The following is a 19,320-nucleotide window of genomic DNA, read 5'->3' on the forward strand; positions in this document are numbered from 1 at the left end:
AGTGTACCTTGCATATCAGAAGCCCTGATGATCCTTGGCCCTTCCACAGGAAGCAAGATTGAGGGAAGCAAGTGAGACCATCAGTCTCTGCTGACCACACATTACCTTCTGTAGCCATTCGTTCAGCTCGAGCCGAAATCCAACTGTGTCCCTCCAGGGTCTTGCAGACTGCCCCAGGTCTACAAATGGAGGGCCCGTTCCAAGGCTACATTTAAAAGAATCTGCAGCCCACAAACTAGGCCCCAAACACCTGCCCCCGTCAAGAACGACAGCGGCAATTAACAGCAGCATTTGCAGAATGTTCTTACGTGAAGGGGAAATGCAGAGGTCAGAAATGCTGGACCTGCTCCCATCACAAACAGGAGGATGATCACCCGGCAGAAACTGCAGCTTCTCATCCCTATCATGACAAGAACTGGTATCGTCTTCTGGCCTGGAGGAGAAATGAGAGTGCGGTATAAAAAGTTGCATGAGAATAAATTCTAATTCCTTCTAATTGCCCGTAATGACATAGAGGATAATGAAATTATTTTATATTTCATACTGCAAACTAGTGCTAAGGACATAATTTAACTGCATGACTGTAGCTCACCCAAACCAGCTGATGTTGGACATATTTGGAATTAACATTTTTTCCTACTGCAATAAAAGAGCTGAGGAAAGGAAACCATAGTTCCTTGCAGTCTGAAGACCCAAAATACCAGCAGAACACAAATAAAAAGACTGTAGCAGTGGGCCTGAGAGGCCTTCAATACTTAGCTTTTTCAAGGATTTAAGATTTGCTCCTGAATATGACAAGGATTTCACTTTACAGAGCAACACACCATACAGATTTAAAACAAAGTTGATAAGAAGTAGAACTGCTGATTTCCCAAGTGAGAAACTGAAGTTGCTGAAGGACAAAACAGGGACAAGATTGCTCAGTAATAAGCAATAGAACATAACAGAAGCAAGAGGGGTGTAAAAAGCGTGTGAAAAGAAGTTGGCAGACACACAGTTTCCCTGCCCAGTATCAGGTTAAGGTAACTAGACCATATTTCTAGTTAGAAAGGATGCAGTCCAAGGAGGCAGTTAATGATTTCACAGCTAAATTGGTTTCTAAGGAAACAGCTAGCAGAATATTAAGTAGTTCAGTCCCTCTTGAGTGATCTCAGCCAGGGAGCCTTTAAAGAGAAGGGGGTGGCGGGGAATAAAAAGCACACTTTGCAGTATTTCCTGGCTCCCTCAGCTTCATACAGCAAGAGCTTGTCCATAGAGGGATCCCATGACAATTCATCTGAAGTAACTAGAGCCTTGTCTGCACTGGGAAGTCATAGAAAAATTAGCATGGAATAGCTGCTACATGTGCACAGGCTATTCTGCATTAATTTTCTGTGTGAATACTTCTATTCAGCACTAGAAATCCGCCCCTCCCGTTCTTTTGGAGGTATGAACCAACAACTCGAAGAGATACGTTATAGTATCTCCATCAACTGCTTCCCTGTTCGTGATATTTTTAAAATGGAATGTTACATCGAGTCTCACATGAACAACTTCAGACAAGTTATCTTCAGTTCTGAATGCAAGAATTTACACAAATTTTAAACGTAGTTTAACTACTCTGCTGAATCCAAAACTTCAGATAACACAGATCAATGGTCCTGGAATGTCTAGTCTGATGTTTTTCATGCCATTTTATCTCATACAAACACATGCCTACTTAAATTCTTTAAAATATGAAATACACCCAGTTCAGAAACTGCTTTCAAATTAAGGCAGCTAAGATTTGTTCACTTTCATCATCTTCCTCTTTCAAGGTTTCCTGAGAATTTCCTCAATGTAGTCAATGAATTCATACTAAAATTAGAACAGCACAGAAGCCATCAAAGCTTGTCCTTTTCTTTTGCAAGATCTGGTTGAAGAATGGCTTCATCTATTTGCTGCAGTTTTCTTGCACACAAATTAGTCAAATACACCATACAACCTTCTCATTCCAGGTGGTACCTCACGTTTCCTACTTAAAACATGGGAGCACCAAACACACACAATTTCTCCCATTTGGCCAGAGCAGGAGGGAAATTCACTTTCACATATTTTCACCATGTTAGAGTTGTGTTTACATTTTTCTCCCTTTGTTTGCACAGTGAGGCAATCTGTAAAGACTGTTTCACACCATCAAACTAACACTTCTCTTCGACCCAAAGCTACCAGAACCAGTATGGTAGAAAGGTGGTTTTAATTTGTACTCAGCAGTGGCCTGAAGCTGCCTTGTGTGGACATGAGCTGCACAGCCGCTCATAAGGAGATTCCAATTTTGACAAAATAGGAGACCAGCGTCACTCCGGTGTCCCGGGATACTGTTAAGTAAACATACTGCCTGGGTAAATGGTGGTAAGGAGAGGCACGCGATCACCTCTAGAGATTATTTCTGATGCATAAATAGCAGTATGCTACATGTCACCAGGAAATAAAAGCCACGCTCCCAGGTTTGCCACCTTTTTTCTGATCTCCCATGTAAGAGCCACTTCATTTCCACAAGCTTGTTATTCTCTCCACTTATAAAGCAGGAACATAATGCTTGGACACTCTACTGGTAACTAAGAGTTATTCCTGAAAAATACATTCTAAATAGGTTTTAAGGCTGCCCTAACAGTCGATTCCACAGACTCGATCCAGGTTTCCCAGTGCACCACGGGCAGAACCCTGCGCAGAGGAAGTGGGACCTTGAACTCAGTAACTGACTCCCCAGAAAAGTGGCACTGCATATTTAGTTACGTATTAGCCACTTTAGATTAAGGCCTGCAGATTTTTTGGACTTTCTTCCAAAGCAAGAAATCTAGTTTAACAAGATTTCTGTCCTTCCCATTTACTTTTTAATCTGTCCTCTTTGGGTTGGCTAGCAAATCTCCCCAGATCAATGCACTATCTTGATTATGGAATTTTAGAAACTTCATGCAACTTACCAATAGAATATATTAGGAGAAGGTGAAAGGACTACACAATCTATAATGAATATACAATATATAATGCAAATTTAAATCAAATTGATCAGTAATCATTTACTCATGTGTTCCAAATACATGACCTCAGCCTATGGACTTTACCTATAATATTCCCCTCCTTTCTTTTTCTGAAATTCTCTTTAAGGAACGGCAATGCATTTTTAGGTACAGTATTTATCAGGCATTGTTTCTTCCTTTTAATTTTTTTTAAAGGAGTTTAAAAATAGCCAACTAAGACTTATTTGTTTGGACTTACATTAGGTGCACAGTTCTGTGATAACCTGGTGTCACGGGTCTCTGGAGTGGCTCATCTATACTCTGATGGACACCTGGAAACAGCTTCTTCTTGGTTTTTGGAGTATGAGTCATTATCTAATACACAGAAAATAAAGAAGGGGAGTTGGGAGGGGGAGAAAATACAGTAGAAAGACAGGTGACTGGAACCACAGAAAAAACCCTATAGAAACTGCATTTGAAACTAAGTTGTTTTCTGGTGTCACTAGATAAAATTCCCTGGATTGACTGTAGGCTGTTCTGTGACATCTCAGGTCACATTTCCATCATCAGCATTGGCTTCTGGGATCCAGAAGGCATACAGTCACATTTATCTCAAATTAGTCACAGCACATGAAATGGCATTCATGCAAACTTTATGCTTTTGTACTTAATGGCATTTTCCTGCTTGAGGTAAGACATACAATACTTGATCTGGCGTAACGCCTGCAGAGGCAGTTGACTTTTCAACTTCTTTTTTTCAACATGATTTCAGACCAGCAGAGTGTTCCAGTATTAACTTGCTCAGCACTTTGCTTTGTGCGCCCACAGTCACTGATGTAGCACTAGAACCCTAAGGCTGCCTTTAGCTTATTATTAAGCCACAGCCTGACCTCCCCCTGTGAAAGGGTAGCTACCTTTCTCAAAATTATTCTACTTCTGAACAGCAGGTAGTGAAAGAGACTGGAAGATTGCTGTGCAAGTAGAACCTGGATCTTCAAGCAACAAACTGAATAAAAGCTTTTAGAAAGTGATGAAACTATTGAAATTAAACACTTAATCCAGTAAATTAATTTATTTCAAGATCCTGACGAGTGGCACTCACTCCCAAGTACTCAGTTGTTAGCAGCTTCTCTCCTGCAAGCTCTCCCAGTTGAGGCTGCAAAACTTCATCTTTGTCCAGATCAACCTCCATAATGTCATGGTCCTCCTGCAACAGGAACGTGTTATGTGAGCCCAGGTTCCAAGAAGATTTCATTTCAAATTTAGTTCCCACTGCAGTAGTCACTTGGATATGTACTGTCCAGATAAATGACTGTTAATACTGCACACTTAAGTGGTAATGTACAAGCATTTTCCACCAAAAAAGCAGACACCTAAAGACAAACTCACTTAAACTTTTGATGTAACCAGAAACAAAAGAATCCTGAGAGAAGACAAGAAAAAACTCCACACCTTTTTCCACAACTGCTATGCCAAAAAGTACAGTATGCATTTCAAAAGTCATTCTCCTTCAAATTTCAAACCCCAAATAATTATTCCTTGCTTGATCTAACAAAGGCTCAGGGAAAATCTCGGTCGTTAGTGCCTTTGTAGAACACGGCATGCTAGTCTGAAGAGATGCAATGCTCCGTCCTTGACAAGCAGCTGGTGTGAAATTTGGAGTTTCAGTTTTTGCAGATCTGCCCAAGTCAATGTAGCTATACAGTACAGACTGAAAAAAACCCACCTGATGGCATTTCTCAGCCACGCTGGAGGCTGAGAACACTACCCTTGTTTTAAGAAAAAACAAAACTGAAACTCAAGGTAAGTCAATTACATAAAATAAAAAGCAGAAGGAAGTTATCATTCATGCAAAGAGGAAGATAGGAAAACTGATAGGAAAACTTGTCTGGATCTTGTTATGTATCAGTATCGTCTGAGTAACAAAAACACAACTTTTAAGTTCAGCTATAACAACTAGCAGTAAAAATAAAGTAAGTGCACCTTAAAACAATTCATAGTCTTTCCTGAACATGATGCTAGCATTCATGAGATCGACACACCCACGTCTGGTGGGTATTCCTTTAATATCGTATGTTAACGCAGCATAAGAACTAGCAGCTCTAGTTCGAGGATGCTGACTGCCCGCACCGTGCCTGGGTCGTGTCACAAGTTCTGGCCAGAACATCACCCCGCTCTTCAAATGCTAGCATTCATGAGATCAACACACCCATGTGTGGTGGGTATTTCTTTAATATTGTATGTTAACGCAGCATCAAGAACTAACAGCTTTCTTCGAGGATGCTTTCTAGACGACTGTGCCTGGGTCGTGTCACACGTTCCGGCCAGAACATCACCCCGCTATTCCGCCCAGCTCCCTGCATGCACCAGGTATTTAACTTCTCTCAGATCGCCTCGGTTTCCCCAGGTTCCACCTCTTCCAATATTCTGGTTGACACGTTTTGTCAGGCAGAGAATGCCAGTTTCTCGTTTCTGGAAAGTACCTCTCCCTGCCAACTTTGCTCCCTGACGTTATTTAACATACCAGGGAACTGAGCCTGAACATGTCCCTCCTCTGCCTCCTTGTACAGAAAAAGGGCTTTGACAGCCATGCCATCATTCCACTGCCGAAATAACACAATCGCTGCCCTGTTCACCACTGCTCACAGGCCGCAGCAGATGTTGGCAGCAAAGTCTTTTCACGTAATGCCTTGAAGTCCTGCGATCAGGCCTGTGATTAAGCTCTTTCTTTTGATGTATTTTCTAGTTGAAGTGTATTTTCACACTGCAGTTTACCGATTTTATTGCCAGGTGCTGAGTGACGGGGGATCAGCAGGTGTCTGATGAATTATCTAACATAGCTCAAATTTGTAACTAAGCTTTGAATTGGAGCTACCACCTATTCACTTTTACAAGCAGCTTTCAAAGATGGTCCAAGTCAAATAAAAAGCAAGCGTAAAGATCAAACACAGAAGATAAATTAAGTTAGTATTTAACAGAAGAGCGGAGAGAATATTACGCACCAGAAAATATGCACTGTGACTGTGGGTGTCACCACACCCAGGTGGCTAATATAACGAAGGTGGGTATGCACTCCAGAAGCCAGTGCATCCTGAGCTCTACACTACTTTTTTAAAGCTCAGCAGACAAACCCAAAAGCCAATTTACTTCTGAATAACAGCATACAGCGACTTTTCAAAATTCAGTTTATATGTTCCCATGTCACACGTTACAGAACCTTAAATTTCCGAGGGCATGATGCCCTTAGAAGTCCCAGAATTATCCTCCAGCAGGCTAAACCACATCTTGGCGGCAGTGTTTAGGAGAAAGTAGTCATTACCACAAGATCTGCTCCAAGTCAAGACAGAATTCAACAACTCTAAATTAAACACAGATAAAGAGCAAAAAACCCATGAAAGGTAACATAATAGCAACAGCATGGGGAACCTTCACATGCTCTTGGAAACAATAAAAGCTAGGGCAGAACCTGCAAACTAAGTCTGCCTAAGAGAGTCTTTATGTTGTTTCGGAAGTTGTGAGGGCATAAATATTAAGTAAATGAGCAACAAATTATCATGTTGGTCAGCAGTTTGAATGCATGTCCTTAAATCATCAATATATGGACATATTCTGAAACACAGTCAGCCTGCAGTACTTCAGAAGTTACGTAAAGGCAAGACTGCTGATGAAGTTTTCCAAAACTTTCTGTTCCGTGATCGCAACGCCAGATGTTATCACAGAACCCCATCAAAGAACAATAACTCACAGCATTTCCAAAATACAAAAGGCCTCCAAGCATCGAGGCAGCGAGTCAACAAACCTTCGCTTATTTAACCAAGTAACGACGCGATGCATTTTGCGTGGCATTCTGCTGCCGTGCTGTTTGTGCACTCTCATTTTCTAACCTGCGGGACTAAGAAATCAGGCTTCCTTGCAGCAGAACAGGATTACAGTTCCCATCAGCAACAAGGATTTAGAACACACCACAATGTTACACTAGAAAGAGTTTTAAAATTGGCTTAATGAGACTTTTTCTTTTAATATAATGGCAAAGCTAATGAAAAGCTGGTATCAGGCACTTCTGTTTTGAAAGCCTACTGTTACTTTTGAGTCAAATAATAAGAAGTGACAGAAGTCCATTTTAATCACTTGATGGTTCAGTGCTAAAAATGCATTTCGAAATGATTTGACCTAGAGCCTTGGCTGGGATTGTGAGCAGCAACGTGGAGGATATGAATGAACAGGAGAATTCACCTTCCTTTCATTCCCAAGAACAGATAAAGTAAGGGAAGTGTTCAACACTATCATGCAATTCAATGCCACACCTTCCACAAACGAGTTCCTTATCTCTGTGCTTTACCAAAAGAACACAGTATCCTTCAAAAAAGTATACTAGAGCTCAAGCGAAAATATCACCACCTTGGGATGTCGATATGGCTGAGACACTCAAAGGCTTGGAGTTGGGGTTAAGTAGCTCATTTCACAAAGGGAAGTCAAAATGATTAACCCCCAGAAAGCCCATTTTGCACATCAAGCACTGATTTTGGGTGGGAGGAGTGGAAAGATGACTGAAAACTCACTTCAGAACTGCAGAAGGTGAAGCAATAATCTAATTCTAATAAAACCCAGCAGTTTCCTGTGCCCCCTTAGATCAAAACGGGCAGAGACAGTTGTTAAATAAAACTTCCCCGTAGCTCTAAACTTAGAATTTCCAGATAGCTCTAAACTTAGGCAAAGTCACAAGGGTAATTAGTTCATGTGTTCCCCACCTACTGTGCCACCACACAGAAACTAGCTAAATAATGCAGCCAGTGCAGAACTTCCCTTGACACTGCCCGGCAAAGGCTGGATCCTGCAAGGTGCTGCACTTCACAGCAGCTGAGAGCACACCACACCTTTTACAAGCAGGATACTTAAATTTTTCTCTGCCTTCAAAAAAAAAGGCTCAAAGTGCACTTGAAAACACACTTAGTCACCCTGCAATCCCAAGGCAAGCTTTACACTGTAGCATGGCTGTCACTGTTTACTAGCATTTGCTTTAACGTGAAACTAGTAGAACGCAGACACACGTGACTTGTTAATATGTTTTATTCTTTATTGGCTCAGGACAAATGCCTTAATTTTTGTCTAAAAACTTGGTTTTCAGTAAATACGTTCTCCAGTAATATTTCTAATATGAGAACGTTTTGCACAGGTCACCAACACTCACGTCACTGGCGTCTTCAGGGCCAGTGATACGTGATATCATAGAATCACAGAATGGCAGATACGCGATATCACAGAATCACAAACTGGTTTGGGTGGGAAGGGACCTTAAAGACCATCCAGTTCCAACCCCCCTGCCATGGGCAGGGACACCTTCCACTAGACCAGGTTGCTCAAAGCCACATCCAGCCTGTCCTTGAAGACATCCAGGGATGGGGCATCCACAGCTTCTCTGGGCAACCTGTTCCAGTGCCTCACCACCCTCTCCGGGAAGAACTTCTTCCTGATATCTAATCTAAACCTCCCTGCTTTCAATTTGTACCCGTTACCCCTTGTCCTGTCACTACAGGCCCTTGTAAAAAGTCCCCTCTCAGCTTCCTTGTAGCCCCTTCAGGCACTGGAAGGTGCTATAAGGTTTCTGCTATAAGGTAAGATATCAACATATGTGCACCTATACACCCATCTAAATATGTGTGAAGACTATTCCAAGGACATCTACCATAGCCATTCTTTTAAATTTCTCATGCAAGGCTTTTCAATAAAAGAAAAGTACTATTTGGTAGACTTCTTTGAGGCTAAAGTCCCATGTAACTGCCTAAACAGCACATATTCAAACTCCCTCTGTGCTTGTGCATCGATGTAGCAATGGCAACATCACCAGCGAAGACTGGGTTTAACAGTCCCTTCACACCTTGCTGTGCTTGTTAGTTCAGATGATCAAATATGCTGTGTTGTCTACACCTGGAATACCATTATTCCATACAGACAGCTTCTTAGAAAATTAAGTGTTGGTATAAAATGCACTTATTAGCTAAGCTAGAAATACGCAGCTAACGAGTGCCTATTTACTCTGACATACTTTCTCATGATTACTTTCTATTTTTTTTTTTTAATTCTCTCTTTTTATGGGACTTAATTCTTAATTTGTAATTACAGTTTTCCTTCATTACTTACAGAAAATTTAATATATTTTAAAGTTTCTAAGCAACAAAAGAAGTCACACCCTAAACAGATCATGATACCTTAAGAAAAAGTAACCACATGTTGATATTCTGGCAATGCATGGGTTCGTTCGCTTCCTTTTTTTAACTGCTGAAATGGGTTTGCTTGAAAGCAAGATTTCTACTGCTACAGTGGCTCCTCAACTGTCATTTCAAGCTATAATCCTTTACTTCTCACAGAGCTGTGATAAGTAATAATAAAAATAAAACCAGTAGAACTTCAAATGAAGAAAAAGTAATGGAAACAGATCCAATTTTCTTGTTAATACACCCTGGTAAACAGGTAAAAAACCCAAAACAAACCAAAAAACCCACCCAAAAAAATAAAGTCTGGCTTATTAACATAAATATTTAATGTCCAGAAGGTTAAGGATTTTTCTGAAGTGTGCCTGAAGGCACACTGTGTGTGCACACTGAAGTGTGCCTGAAACTTACTTCTTCATCCTCCTCTTTAAAAGGAAACTTACTTCTTCATCCTCCTCTTCCTCTTCATCGTCAGACACAACACTATCATTTAACGGCTCTTCTAGAAAGAAGCAAAAAAATGGTGTAAGAGTACCTGTGCAACTTAACAGAATCTCTAGTTACTGCTCCTCTTTTATGACACTAAGATTTAGCTTGCTTCTGATATAGACATCCCATTCTTTTTAGCACAACTATTTGAATTATTTTCTCCTCTAAAGCATTCTAGAAATCACTGAAATCCATCAATATTGGGGAAAATGTTAGAAACAGATACAGTGGAATAGTTCTTTATCATAAATCACACTATGATGTCTTAATGTATTTACCAACAAGACTTGAATGAAAGTGTGTGCACTTGCAAGTTTGTCTATTTTTCAATTTATTTTTAATAAAAGATTCTCCTTCTCTCTACAAACACTCCAATATTACACACAAAAAGATAATATGAATGTAGAAACCTTATTGTAACATTTGGACAAACTAATTTCCTTGAAAAAGGCAGCCAGGCTTATATTGGACATCTGTCTGCTCAACCTTTACTCTCCAGTCAGACAAAACCTTTTAAAAATACCATTCACAGGTAGAAGAGGAATGATTCTATAACCCTGATGAACAAATATTGCATAGTGGCAATACAGTGCTTAAATACTTTATTTGTTCTTTTACAAGCTAGGACCATAAGATATGCTGTCTTCTGGTCTTTCCAAAAGCCAAAGAAAGAGTCAAACTCGTCCTATTTTTACAGTACAAAAAGATTTAATCAGAATTCCCCTCCTTTTCATTATTTGCTTTCACTTTCTTCAGCCTTCCTTTCAGCCACAGGGAACAAAAAATAGAAATATTCCACCTCCTCATAGTTGCCTGCATTAACACAGCACCTAGGACCCATCAACACACCCTCCTAAAAGGATGGTCTCTGCCTCCCATTCAGGATAAGCCATTTCAGATTACAGAGCTACACTCCTCAGTAGAGCAAAAGGTGAGCAGAGACAGACCTAGCTCCTAAATCCTGCTTTACAAATTGTATCACCTGTACTTTTTGCAGCTCTCAGCAGTCTCTCATTACTGCGAGACCATGAGCAGGAAATAAAATAGTCAAGGTCATTCTATTTGCAGTCCCAGAACTTTGGAATTGAGACCTACTCAGCCTTTTATTACTTCTTTATAATTGTACCGGAAAAGGAAATTTTAAAATACATCTGACACTCAAATACCTGACATTCACTATTCACCCTCTCTCAGACCATCACACTATTGTTATTCTTTGGGAGTTTCAACGCCAAATAAAAACATGAGCTTTCTTATGGCTTTTGTCAAAGATTTACAGCTCAGATAGCTGCATCTGTTGTTCTGACCTGAATTGAGCTGCTTGATAATAAATTCAATCTGTCGGATCATCTCTGCATTTCCTTCCTTGACAAAGCAGCGCAGAATTTCTTCCATTCCCTGGATGAAGTAGAAAACATCGGTGGATTAGTATTTCATGTGACCACAGTGACAGAGTTTTGTTAGCTAAAATGTCATTGTTTTGTCAGGGAAAACAAAGGTGGTGTGAAACAAATCACTGTGTCCAACTCTAAGCACTCCGTTTTGTCCATACTCTTCCCAAAGGCAAAAGAAATATCCTGTCTAGATTGCTTCTAGGTTTAAATACAGATGCGTCCATGATGAACAGGAAATTTTTACAACAAACCTGCAGCTCCTGCCTTCTGAACTCAGCACACAGTAGTCAGAAGAGGGCAAATTTGCATACACAGATACTACGGTGCAAGGTTCAGAGAAGAAAGGCAAAAAGCAGGACCAACTGACTTCCGCTTACATCCAGTTTCTCTCTTTGTGGCCCCTTACAGGTTTGATGTTGTGTCTTTAATCATTTAAGATCACTTCCAGCCCTCTGTGCTTTGGGAGGCAAAACATCTGACAACAGTTATGTCTGCATAACTCTCTAGGTTAATCCTTAAGACAAAGATTCACTGCTATCCCAGGGATGGCTTCCTCGAATCTGGAAGTCAAAACACATGATCTCCTGTGAAAATTCATCTAATGGTAAACCAATTCCTAGTTCTGCTGAAACCTTCCTTCTGCTGCCTTCCCCAGCCAACCTTGTCTATACCAGGCAGAAGCAAAAGCACCAAGGGGAACTCAGTGGTTATTCACTGGTGCAGAATCAGTTAAATAAGGGGAACAAGCAGCAAGTCAGCTGAAAGCATCTCCTGGGCTGCACCCAGTCTACAAAACGTTGGATGGACAACACTATTTTAGAATAACACCTTTAATTTATGACAAAGATAGAATCCTTCACACTGCTGGAGCTCCACTTCTGGGAAAAGACCAGCAAATATGGCAAAAGTGTTTGAGACACATTCACACCTGCCTGAATACCAAAGGTGGATGGCCTTTTGTGGATTCCCTTCACAAATGCCACGGCTTCTACCTCCCAACCCCGCTGCACGCTGCTCAACAGGCAGCTGTGGGCATGCCATCTTTGGCATGCGTGTTGATCTCCGGTGCTAGGCAAAGCAGCACTTACCATTGCTTTGGCTTCTTCTCGGACAGAAGGGATGGCAAGAATGCTATACAGTGCTCCATTCACGTATGGTTGTATCTAAGAGGAAGAAATAGTCATACCACTAAGAAAAACTCTTAAATTTTGCTTATAGTCAACTGGGGCGCATGCAAGAGCGAGGGTGCAGAACAACAACATTCCGAGTTTAGTCAGGGTAGCCTGCGCTTGCAGAAATTCCCACTTGGGAAGCAGTGAATTTTTAGGATGCAAATATACTGCGATACGGTTGATCTAAACAGTACTGCTGCATGCAGATTTCCTCCCACTTCCTTCTGAAAATGTACTCATGCAAATTGACCTAGTCCTAAAAAAAAATGTTTGTTTCTGACAAACAGTAGTGGCAGTACAAAAAATAGGACAAAGAACAGGGACAAGACTGTGTCAGCGTGAGCTCAAGACAGGCTTCAAGCACCGTAGCTTTAGGCAGGATGATAAAAGGTGTAGCACTTCAAACATCCTTTCACTTTGCTCCCTGTTAGTGCCTCCCAGCAGAGGAAGAAAGAAACCCAACAGCTAGCATGAAGCTCTGTATTACGGTTAGTGAAAGCCACCAGATCTGTCAAACTAGTTTTATTGGCACTTATATGACCCTTTCTGTTGGCCAGTTACTGTTGGAGCACTAAGGTTTTCAGTCATCCTCTGCCTATACCCTTGGGAAAATGAACAATGAGCTAGGCTGGGAGCAGGGGAAGCAAGGAAAGATAAGGGACTGGGATTTACACAAGGATCCCACAGCTTCTCAGAAAGCTTTCCTGGCACTCAAGAGGTGGCTTCTACCTTTGATTTTGATAACAAAACTTCTATCAGCTGAGCTGGTGCAAACCACATTGTAAGAATGCAGCCTCTGAGAAATTTCAAGGCCATTCTAAGGCACAGACTTAACAGTATGATAGCATTTTCTAAATGCTTCAGTCTAGGGCTGGGATGTTATTTCTTGTTAGTATGTATTGTATTAACTCTCACCATTCATAAAACCAAAGCTAGACAGAGTGACGTGTTGAAAAGCACTAGGCAGAAAGAACTAATAACTTTCAGCTTTTTCCTTGGGTAGTTTAATTTAGCATCTAAGATGCAGGTATGTCTGGAGACAGAAAAGAAACTTGAACCACAAAAGGGTTAAGCGGCAGGTTAAATGAAGTGGTAGATAAAAAGATATTAGGGCTTGAATGCTGGGGGTGTACTGCTCTCTTATAATATTCCTTAATACTATGAGCAAATTTGCTTGGTTGTACCTGATGCTTTGCATAATGGCTTGCACCACACATTGTTCATCTAATGAACGAGGTAAGCTTGAGATGATGTGGTGTGAGATGACACGTAAACAGCATCAGAAACTGCAATCAAGGCAGCACATGGGCCGCATGATCACTATGCGCCTACAAGACTTTTGCTCTTTGCTGCCAACATTTGTTAAAGGAAGACGTAATTATGTCTAGGAAGACCAGTGCCCAACCAAAAAAAATTACAAAATTGTGATTTCTAGGAAAATTTCATGCAACTTAATTACATGAGGGACTAGCAGGGGAAACAAAACCAATTTCCTTTTCTCCAGTTCTTACTTTCTTGGGGCTTGGTTTATTTATCTTTAATTTTTCTTTCCACCTTTTCCTTAACCCAAAGTTTGCTGTATAAATACCTCATGATTCTCGTGGCCAAGAAGATCAGAGAGAACTTTGAGCACATGGTTTGCGATCCTTGCACACACTTTCTTCCCTGAAAAGAGAGAAAACATAAATATGCTTGAAAAAAATATAACCAATCAGAGCAAGCTGCTTACTTCTCAAAATCGGTACTGAATGTAATTTACACAGAGCAATAGTGTTCCTTGTCCCTGCCAAATGATGCTCAGCATAACTGAGCCGAAATCAGTGCAGTTGCTCTGGATTTATACAGGTCTAATCTGGGACAGGATGGAACACAAAGGGATTTTTAAAAGTTTAACAAAAACATTATTATGCTTATGGCAAGCAGTCGATTTTTCACGCTTACGTTTCCTTTTAAAAGGAAACTTATTTAAACTTCTTTTAAGTCTCTTGGACAGAGACAGGACCTTATTTTCTTGGGGGGTGGGGTGGGGGATCGCTGCATTGCAGAAGCAAAGCAGGGAGATAGTTCACTCCACAAGGTGAAGGTTAAGCTCTTTACCATTACTGATCAACTCAGTTCTGACTTCCTTCTATACAAACAGATTTCTCACACAAGTAAAAAGTGTCCTTTGAAAAGCGAGCCTGGAACATAGGAATGGCAGTCCTCACATATGGGTATGAATAAAGAATCAAATCTTAGAGGGTTCCATTGATGAACTGTTTTCTTAATTATTTAGATTTTGGTCAAGCTAACCTCCCTAGTTTGGGATTCCCGGGAAAGAGATTGGCTCAAAAGCACCGATTGTAACACTCGTATCTCGGGTTATGTGAGTCCTCACTACTAATTACAGTCACTTGAAAAAATCCAGGCATATAAGAAAAAAGGATTCACAATCTTCCCTATCCATTTCTTGGAATAAGGTTGTAATTCAAAATGTAAGACACCTGCACTCCGCAGACAAAGATTCATGAGCAAGGCAACAGAATACTCCAGTGTGTAATCAGACAGGCAATCTGTATCTGTAAGAACATCCACCAGCCAGAAAACGAGCCCATCTTTAATCATTGCTGACTGCAGTGCACGCCTAGGATTAAAAAACAAAAAGCACACAGAAATCAGACCGCATCATAAATACGTTTCAAGTACATTTATAGCTAATACAAACACATTAAAACCTTACTTCATCTACCTGCTATAAACTAGCCTGCCAACAACAACAACAAAAAAAACCCAAACTACCCATTTTGGCAGAATCAATTAAACTAGGGAATTAATAAAGCCTGAAGAAATTGAAGATGCAGATTCCCATAGGGTTAGAGGACTAAAATGCTGGGTGGGTTGGGGTGTTTTGGTTTTTTAAACCTGCAAACTGCTGAGGTAAGTTTCCTCATTGTTTTCTAAGGTTTTTAACTGCACCTAAAATTGCATTTTCAATTGTCTTAAAATTGGTAAAAAGAGCCAGCTACACACAACAGACCCATAAAACAAATTAATTACTACTTCTACCGCAGGTAGCCATAGCACTTTTGTACTGTTGATTTGACAAATGAGATTTTTTGCTTAAATCTATTTGCTTTTTTCTCTAGAGATTCTTAAATCACATATTCTTTCAACTCAACCTGTAGTTACCCTCAAAGAGTATACTGAATAAAGTGCCAGGTGGTCAACTGTGATCTACTACAACAGAAATTTGTCACTCCACAACACAAAAAAGTAGTATATGCTGGTAGAAAGGTCTTACTGAAGAACATCATTTTTAATCACATTATTTCCAATGGGCAACAGATCTAAATTACAAAGGTCAAAGCAGGTATTTTTCTGTTCTTGGTACTTGGGATTTGGATTGCTCCTGAAAGCTCACACACTTTCTCAATCCTGGGTCTTGCAGTAGGTCTATGGCATGGACTGAGCAAAACAAGGGAGCATCTCACTACACATTAAAAAAAAAAAAAGGAGTCCCTCATGTCAAATATCTGGAATTAACCTTCTAAAAGACTGTTATTTTTTAGAAAGTAAAAAGTTTTAAAATTTTCAGTAGCTTAGTGTCTAGTCCCCAAAATTCAAACTAATTTGTACATTCAGCAACGGGTCTAATAGAAGAGTCATTTTCTCTTAAGATTAGCTTAGGATTTCAAGCAGTGGGGTATGAAATTTATTCTCTTTCCTCTCAAATATGTATCAGATATCATGTCAGGAAGCAGTCCAGAATTTTACCCAAAGCATGTTTACATTTGCTCCATCCAGACAAGGTCTAAATGAGGCAAATCCAAAAGCAGCCCTCATTCCTCAACAAAGCCAAACAGGCAAATAAAAAAATACCCCAACACTTGCAATTTTAATTTAGAAGAAATAGGAATGAAAATAACAAGAGCTAAACATATTCATCTACCTCCTTATATTGTTAACTATTCAGGACTGAATATTCCCCCTGAGTACTGTGAAATCAGAGTTCCTAGATCATATTTATTTGATAAATGGGAGCAACATCATACCCTTTACTGCTTTTGCATGATATTTCCTTTGTGGTGGGCATTTGAGTCAGACTGTTAATGCAAAAGTCAGAAACAAGACAGCCCATGCATAGACAAGCTCTAGGAAAGAGGATCAACAGGATAAGGATGAAATCCCAGAAAAATGTTTGCAGAAAGGATAATGAAAACCTTATGCTTTGGAATGTAATGCAACTCTTTTTTCTATGTAGGACTTCATAACTTCCTACATGAAGATTTTCACTTTGTTAAATTAAGGCATACATATAAAGCACACAAGGCTGTGGCAGATGTACATTTACTTGAGTCTTGACAGCCGGTAGAAGTCAGGTTAATTCAGTCAGCAAAACTGAGTTCTCCTCCATAATAAATGACACTGCTTTCACCAGTCATCGGAGGTTCTGATGATTGTTATGGGAAAATCAAGTGTTCTTCTTTCCTCCCTGAACAGAGCCTAACTAGCCTGCATTTCCTCTCTGCTGTCACCACTGTGTGCTGTGCTTTCATCACCTGAGGCTGAATTTCTGCAGAGCCCCCAGAACATTCTCCCATGTAAGGGAATCCTTGTCTTCAGCTTTCAGTCTCTCCTCCAGCATTCGCAGCAACGCTGGGTTCTGAGAAAGGTAGACACGACCTGGTGCAAAAAGCGATGAAAGAACAGATGCTGAGATATCAGCTTATGACAGCAAAGCTCCCTCTCCTTGGAAAAGTAAGCAGGATTGACCTCAGTGTCATCTTGACAAGCCGCAACCTTTTGCCAAGGCCCAAACAAACCTGCACAAATGAGCTGTCTAGCAGATCAGTTGCATTCAATCCAGCCACTTCGGGCATTAGAGGCCCCCACTTGCCAAGTTAGCACCACACAGAATACACTACTCCTCTTTCAGTAGAGTTTTGTATACTCTAGGAAAAGAGCAGAATGTCCAAAGAGCTCAGGAAAGTTAGGTGCCCTACTGCTATGGACTTTAAATGGGATTCCAGTTCCTAGCAATAGTTAGGCTCCTTAAGCAGCACGAAAACAAGGGCTAATTTGGGAAAGGCAGAGATACAAAGCTGCAGAAATAAGCAACCAAACAGCGGTGATGCACAAAGATTTCTCCAGGTGAGGACCAGGAAGATGCAGGAGCAGCTGCACTAACTACTGTTGCACAGCCTGGTAGCAGGTCTGCCTGCAGCACCTTTAATTAGCAGGGATTTTTCTTTTTTCACTCACCACCACCTCCAACCCTCATGAAGTGACACATTACAGGCAGCACCTGGGTTGAGTCCCCACAACAACCACAAATCATCAGAATAAGTCAGAAATGCTGAACATACAGTGACAAAATGAAAACTTCCCAGATACCGAGAAACTAATTTGAATGAATGTAACAAAACAGTGAATCCCTATAAAAAGGGTGCAAATAAGGCTCTAAATTTCTACATGCAGTGACACGCACTTGTGAAGTACCTATAAGCCAATCTTACATGAAAATGCTGTCTTTTATTTTGCAAATCTTACCTTCTGCCAGCGAAGCAAAAGCATTGATGAGCCTTGCCATATACTGTCTGACTACCTCACTCTTAGACTGTAGTAATTTCAGGACACTTCTCTGAAAAAGAAAGGAAACATTACTAAAACTCACCAAAGCAGGAAAAAACCAAGTAATTCTTCTATAATGTTTTAAAAGATTCATTAAATTTTCACAGTAAACAAACTTTGAAAGCATATTAATATCTTAGGCTGTGGGAGAGATGGAAAATCAACAAATAAGCAAGTTACAGCTCCTCTGCTCAATCTGTTAAAACACCATTAAACTCCCTTAGGTGAGAAGTAGCATGAACCAACACAGTTATCAGTAAAAGTTGATATCTAAAATTAATATTTAGTCAGTGACAAAGAAAACCTATATTAATTTTGTTGATCAACTTAAATGCAGTAATGTTACCTGAATAGGAATGTTTTCATCTGACCACTAAGAGTGTGGGAAAACAGCTCACTAACTTACCAAAACCACTGCATTGCAAACTATTTTTAATCGGCTTTACGTCAGGCATTACTTACACATTACTTTCCTCTTACAGAAAATTACAAGGAGCAAAACAGATCATTGATTTAATAATCCTTCAACTGTTCTAATGAAGTTCCTGTTGCAATGCCAATGGGAGCCACAACAGAACAAGTAAACTCACTGCTTCAAACAGGAGAACTCGACTATGCATAAAATTCACTATTACAAACGGAAAAATGTTGCATTTTTGTTGTCAATAGTATTGGATTATCAGTGAGTGAGGCAATCTTTCAATATCAACATAACAGCAATTCCCCTTTCTAAATAAAGATAACAACCCATTCCAAATTCACAGAAACACTCCTGAAATGTTATTATAAGTGCATAATCAGATATTCCATAGAGATATTGAGACTGAAGTCCTAATTTAGTTCTTATCCGAGATCAGTGAAAAGGATTGAAAGCATTATCAAACAATGCATGATCACTCAAAGAGAGGCATAGGATCTGATAAGCAAGAGCTAACTCCTAAGTAAGGGGCTCAGTAGACTTCTACTCAACTCACCAACGACGTCAAGCTCCAGGAGAGGTGACAAACTTCCACTTGTTTACAAGAACTCTATCTACCCTGAGAGCTCTTGTAAAGCCAAGCTTTGCCCATCACATTTAAAGATTGGGATGTGGAAGTTACATATATCACATGATTTTGGCACTACTACTTCCTCCCCCCTCCTTCCCCTTCAAGAGAGTGATAAATTCTTCTGAATTTATAGAAACAAATGCCCCATATTGCACACAAGTTGGAGGAAAACCCTTTCCAGCTGACCTGACAGTTGCTGTGGCAGTCTAGAAGGTCATTACTGATGTAGGCTTGCAGGACAGTGTCTCTCTGCTCTCCAGGATATGATGTTGTCAATCGCTAAAATAAATAACATAAACCAGTCAAATAAATAAATGGTAATGTGAATTGATGACCACTGAAGATTTAAAATGTGCTGATACCCCATACTTGGGAAACCTCATGGGGAGAAGTAAGTCAATCTCAGCAATCTAAGGGAA

The 19,320-nt window shown here is 40.3% G+C and overlaps 1 protein-coding gene across 1 annotated transcript in view; it reads right to left on the minus strand.

The window, feature by feature from the left end:
• ARMC9 (armadillo repeat containing 9) overlaps positions 1 to 19,320 on the minus strand; it is a 62,899-nt gene that overhangs the window by 11,661 nt on the left and 31,918 nt on the right. The window contains exons 12-22 of the mRNA XM_010152181.1: positions 19,088 to 19,180; positions 17,772 to 17,862; positions 16,781 to 16,904; positions 14,726 to 14,865; positions 13,831 to 13,907; positions 12,159 to 12,233; positions 10,984 to 11,074; positions 9,631 to 9,689; positions 4,081 to 4,185; positions 3,238 to 3,353; positions 309 to 433 (exon numbers count right to left, since the gene is read on the minus strand). Coding sequence (XP_010150483.1) covers positions 309 to 433; positions 3,238 to 3,353; positions 4,081 to 4,185; positions 9,631 to 9,689; positions 10,984 to 11,074; positions 12,159 to 12,233; positions 13,831 to 13,907; positions 14,726 to 14,865; positions 16,781 to 16,904; positions 17,772 to 17,862; positions 19,088 to 19,180 — 1,096 coding nt within the window. The remainder of the gene's footprint in view (positions 1 to 308; positions 434 to 3,237; positions 3,354 to 4,080; positions 4,186 to 9,630; positions 9,690 to 10,983; positions 11,075 to 12,158; positions 12,234 to 13,830; positions 13,908 to 14,725; positions 14,866 to 16,780; positions 16,905 to 17,771; positions 17,863 to 19,087; positions 19,181 to 19,320) is intronic.

The sequence above is a fragment of the Eurypyga helias genome, unplaced genomic scaffold (genome assembly GCF_000690775.1).
Source record: "Eurypyga helias isolate BGI_N326 unplaced genomic scaffold, ASM69077v1 scaffold4625, whole genome shotgun sequence".
Taxonomy (NCBI): domain Eukaryota; kingdom Metazoa; phylum Chordata; class Aves; order Eurypygiformes; family Eurypygidae; genus Eurypyga; species Eurypyga helias.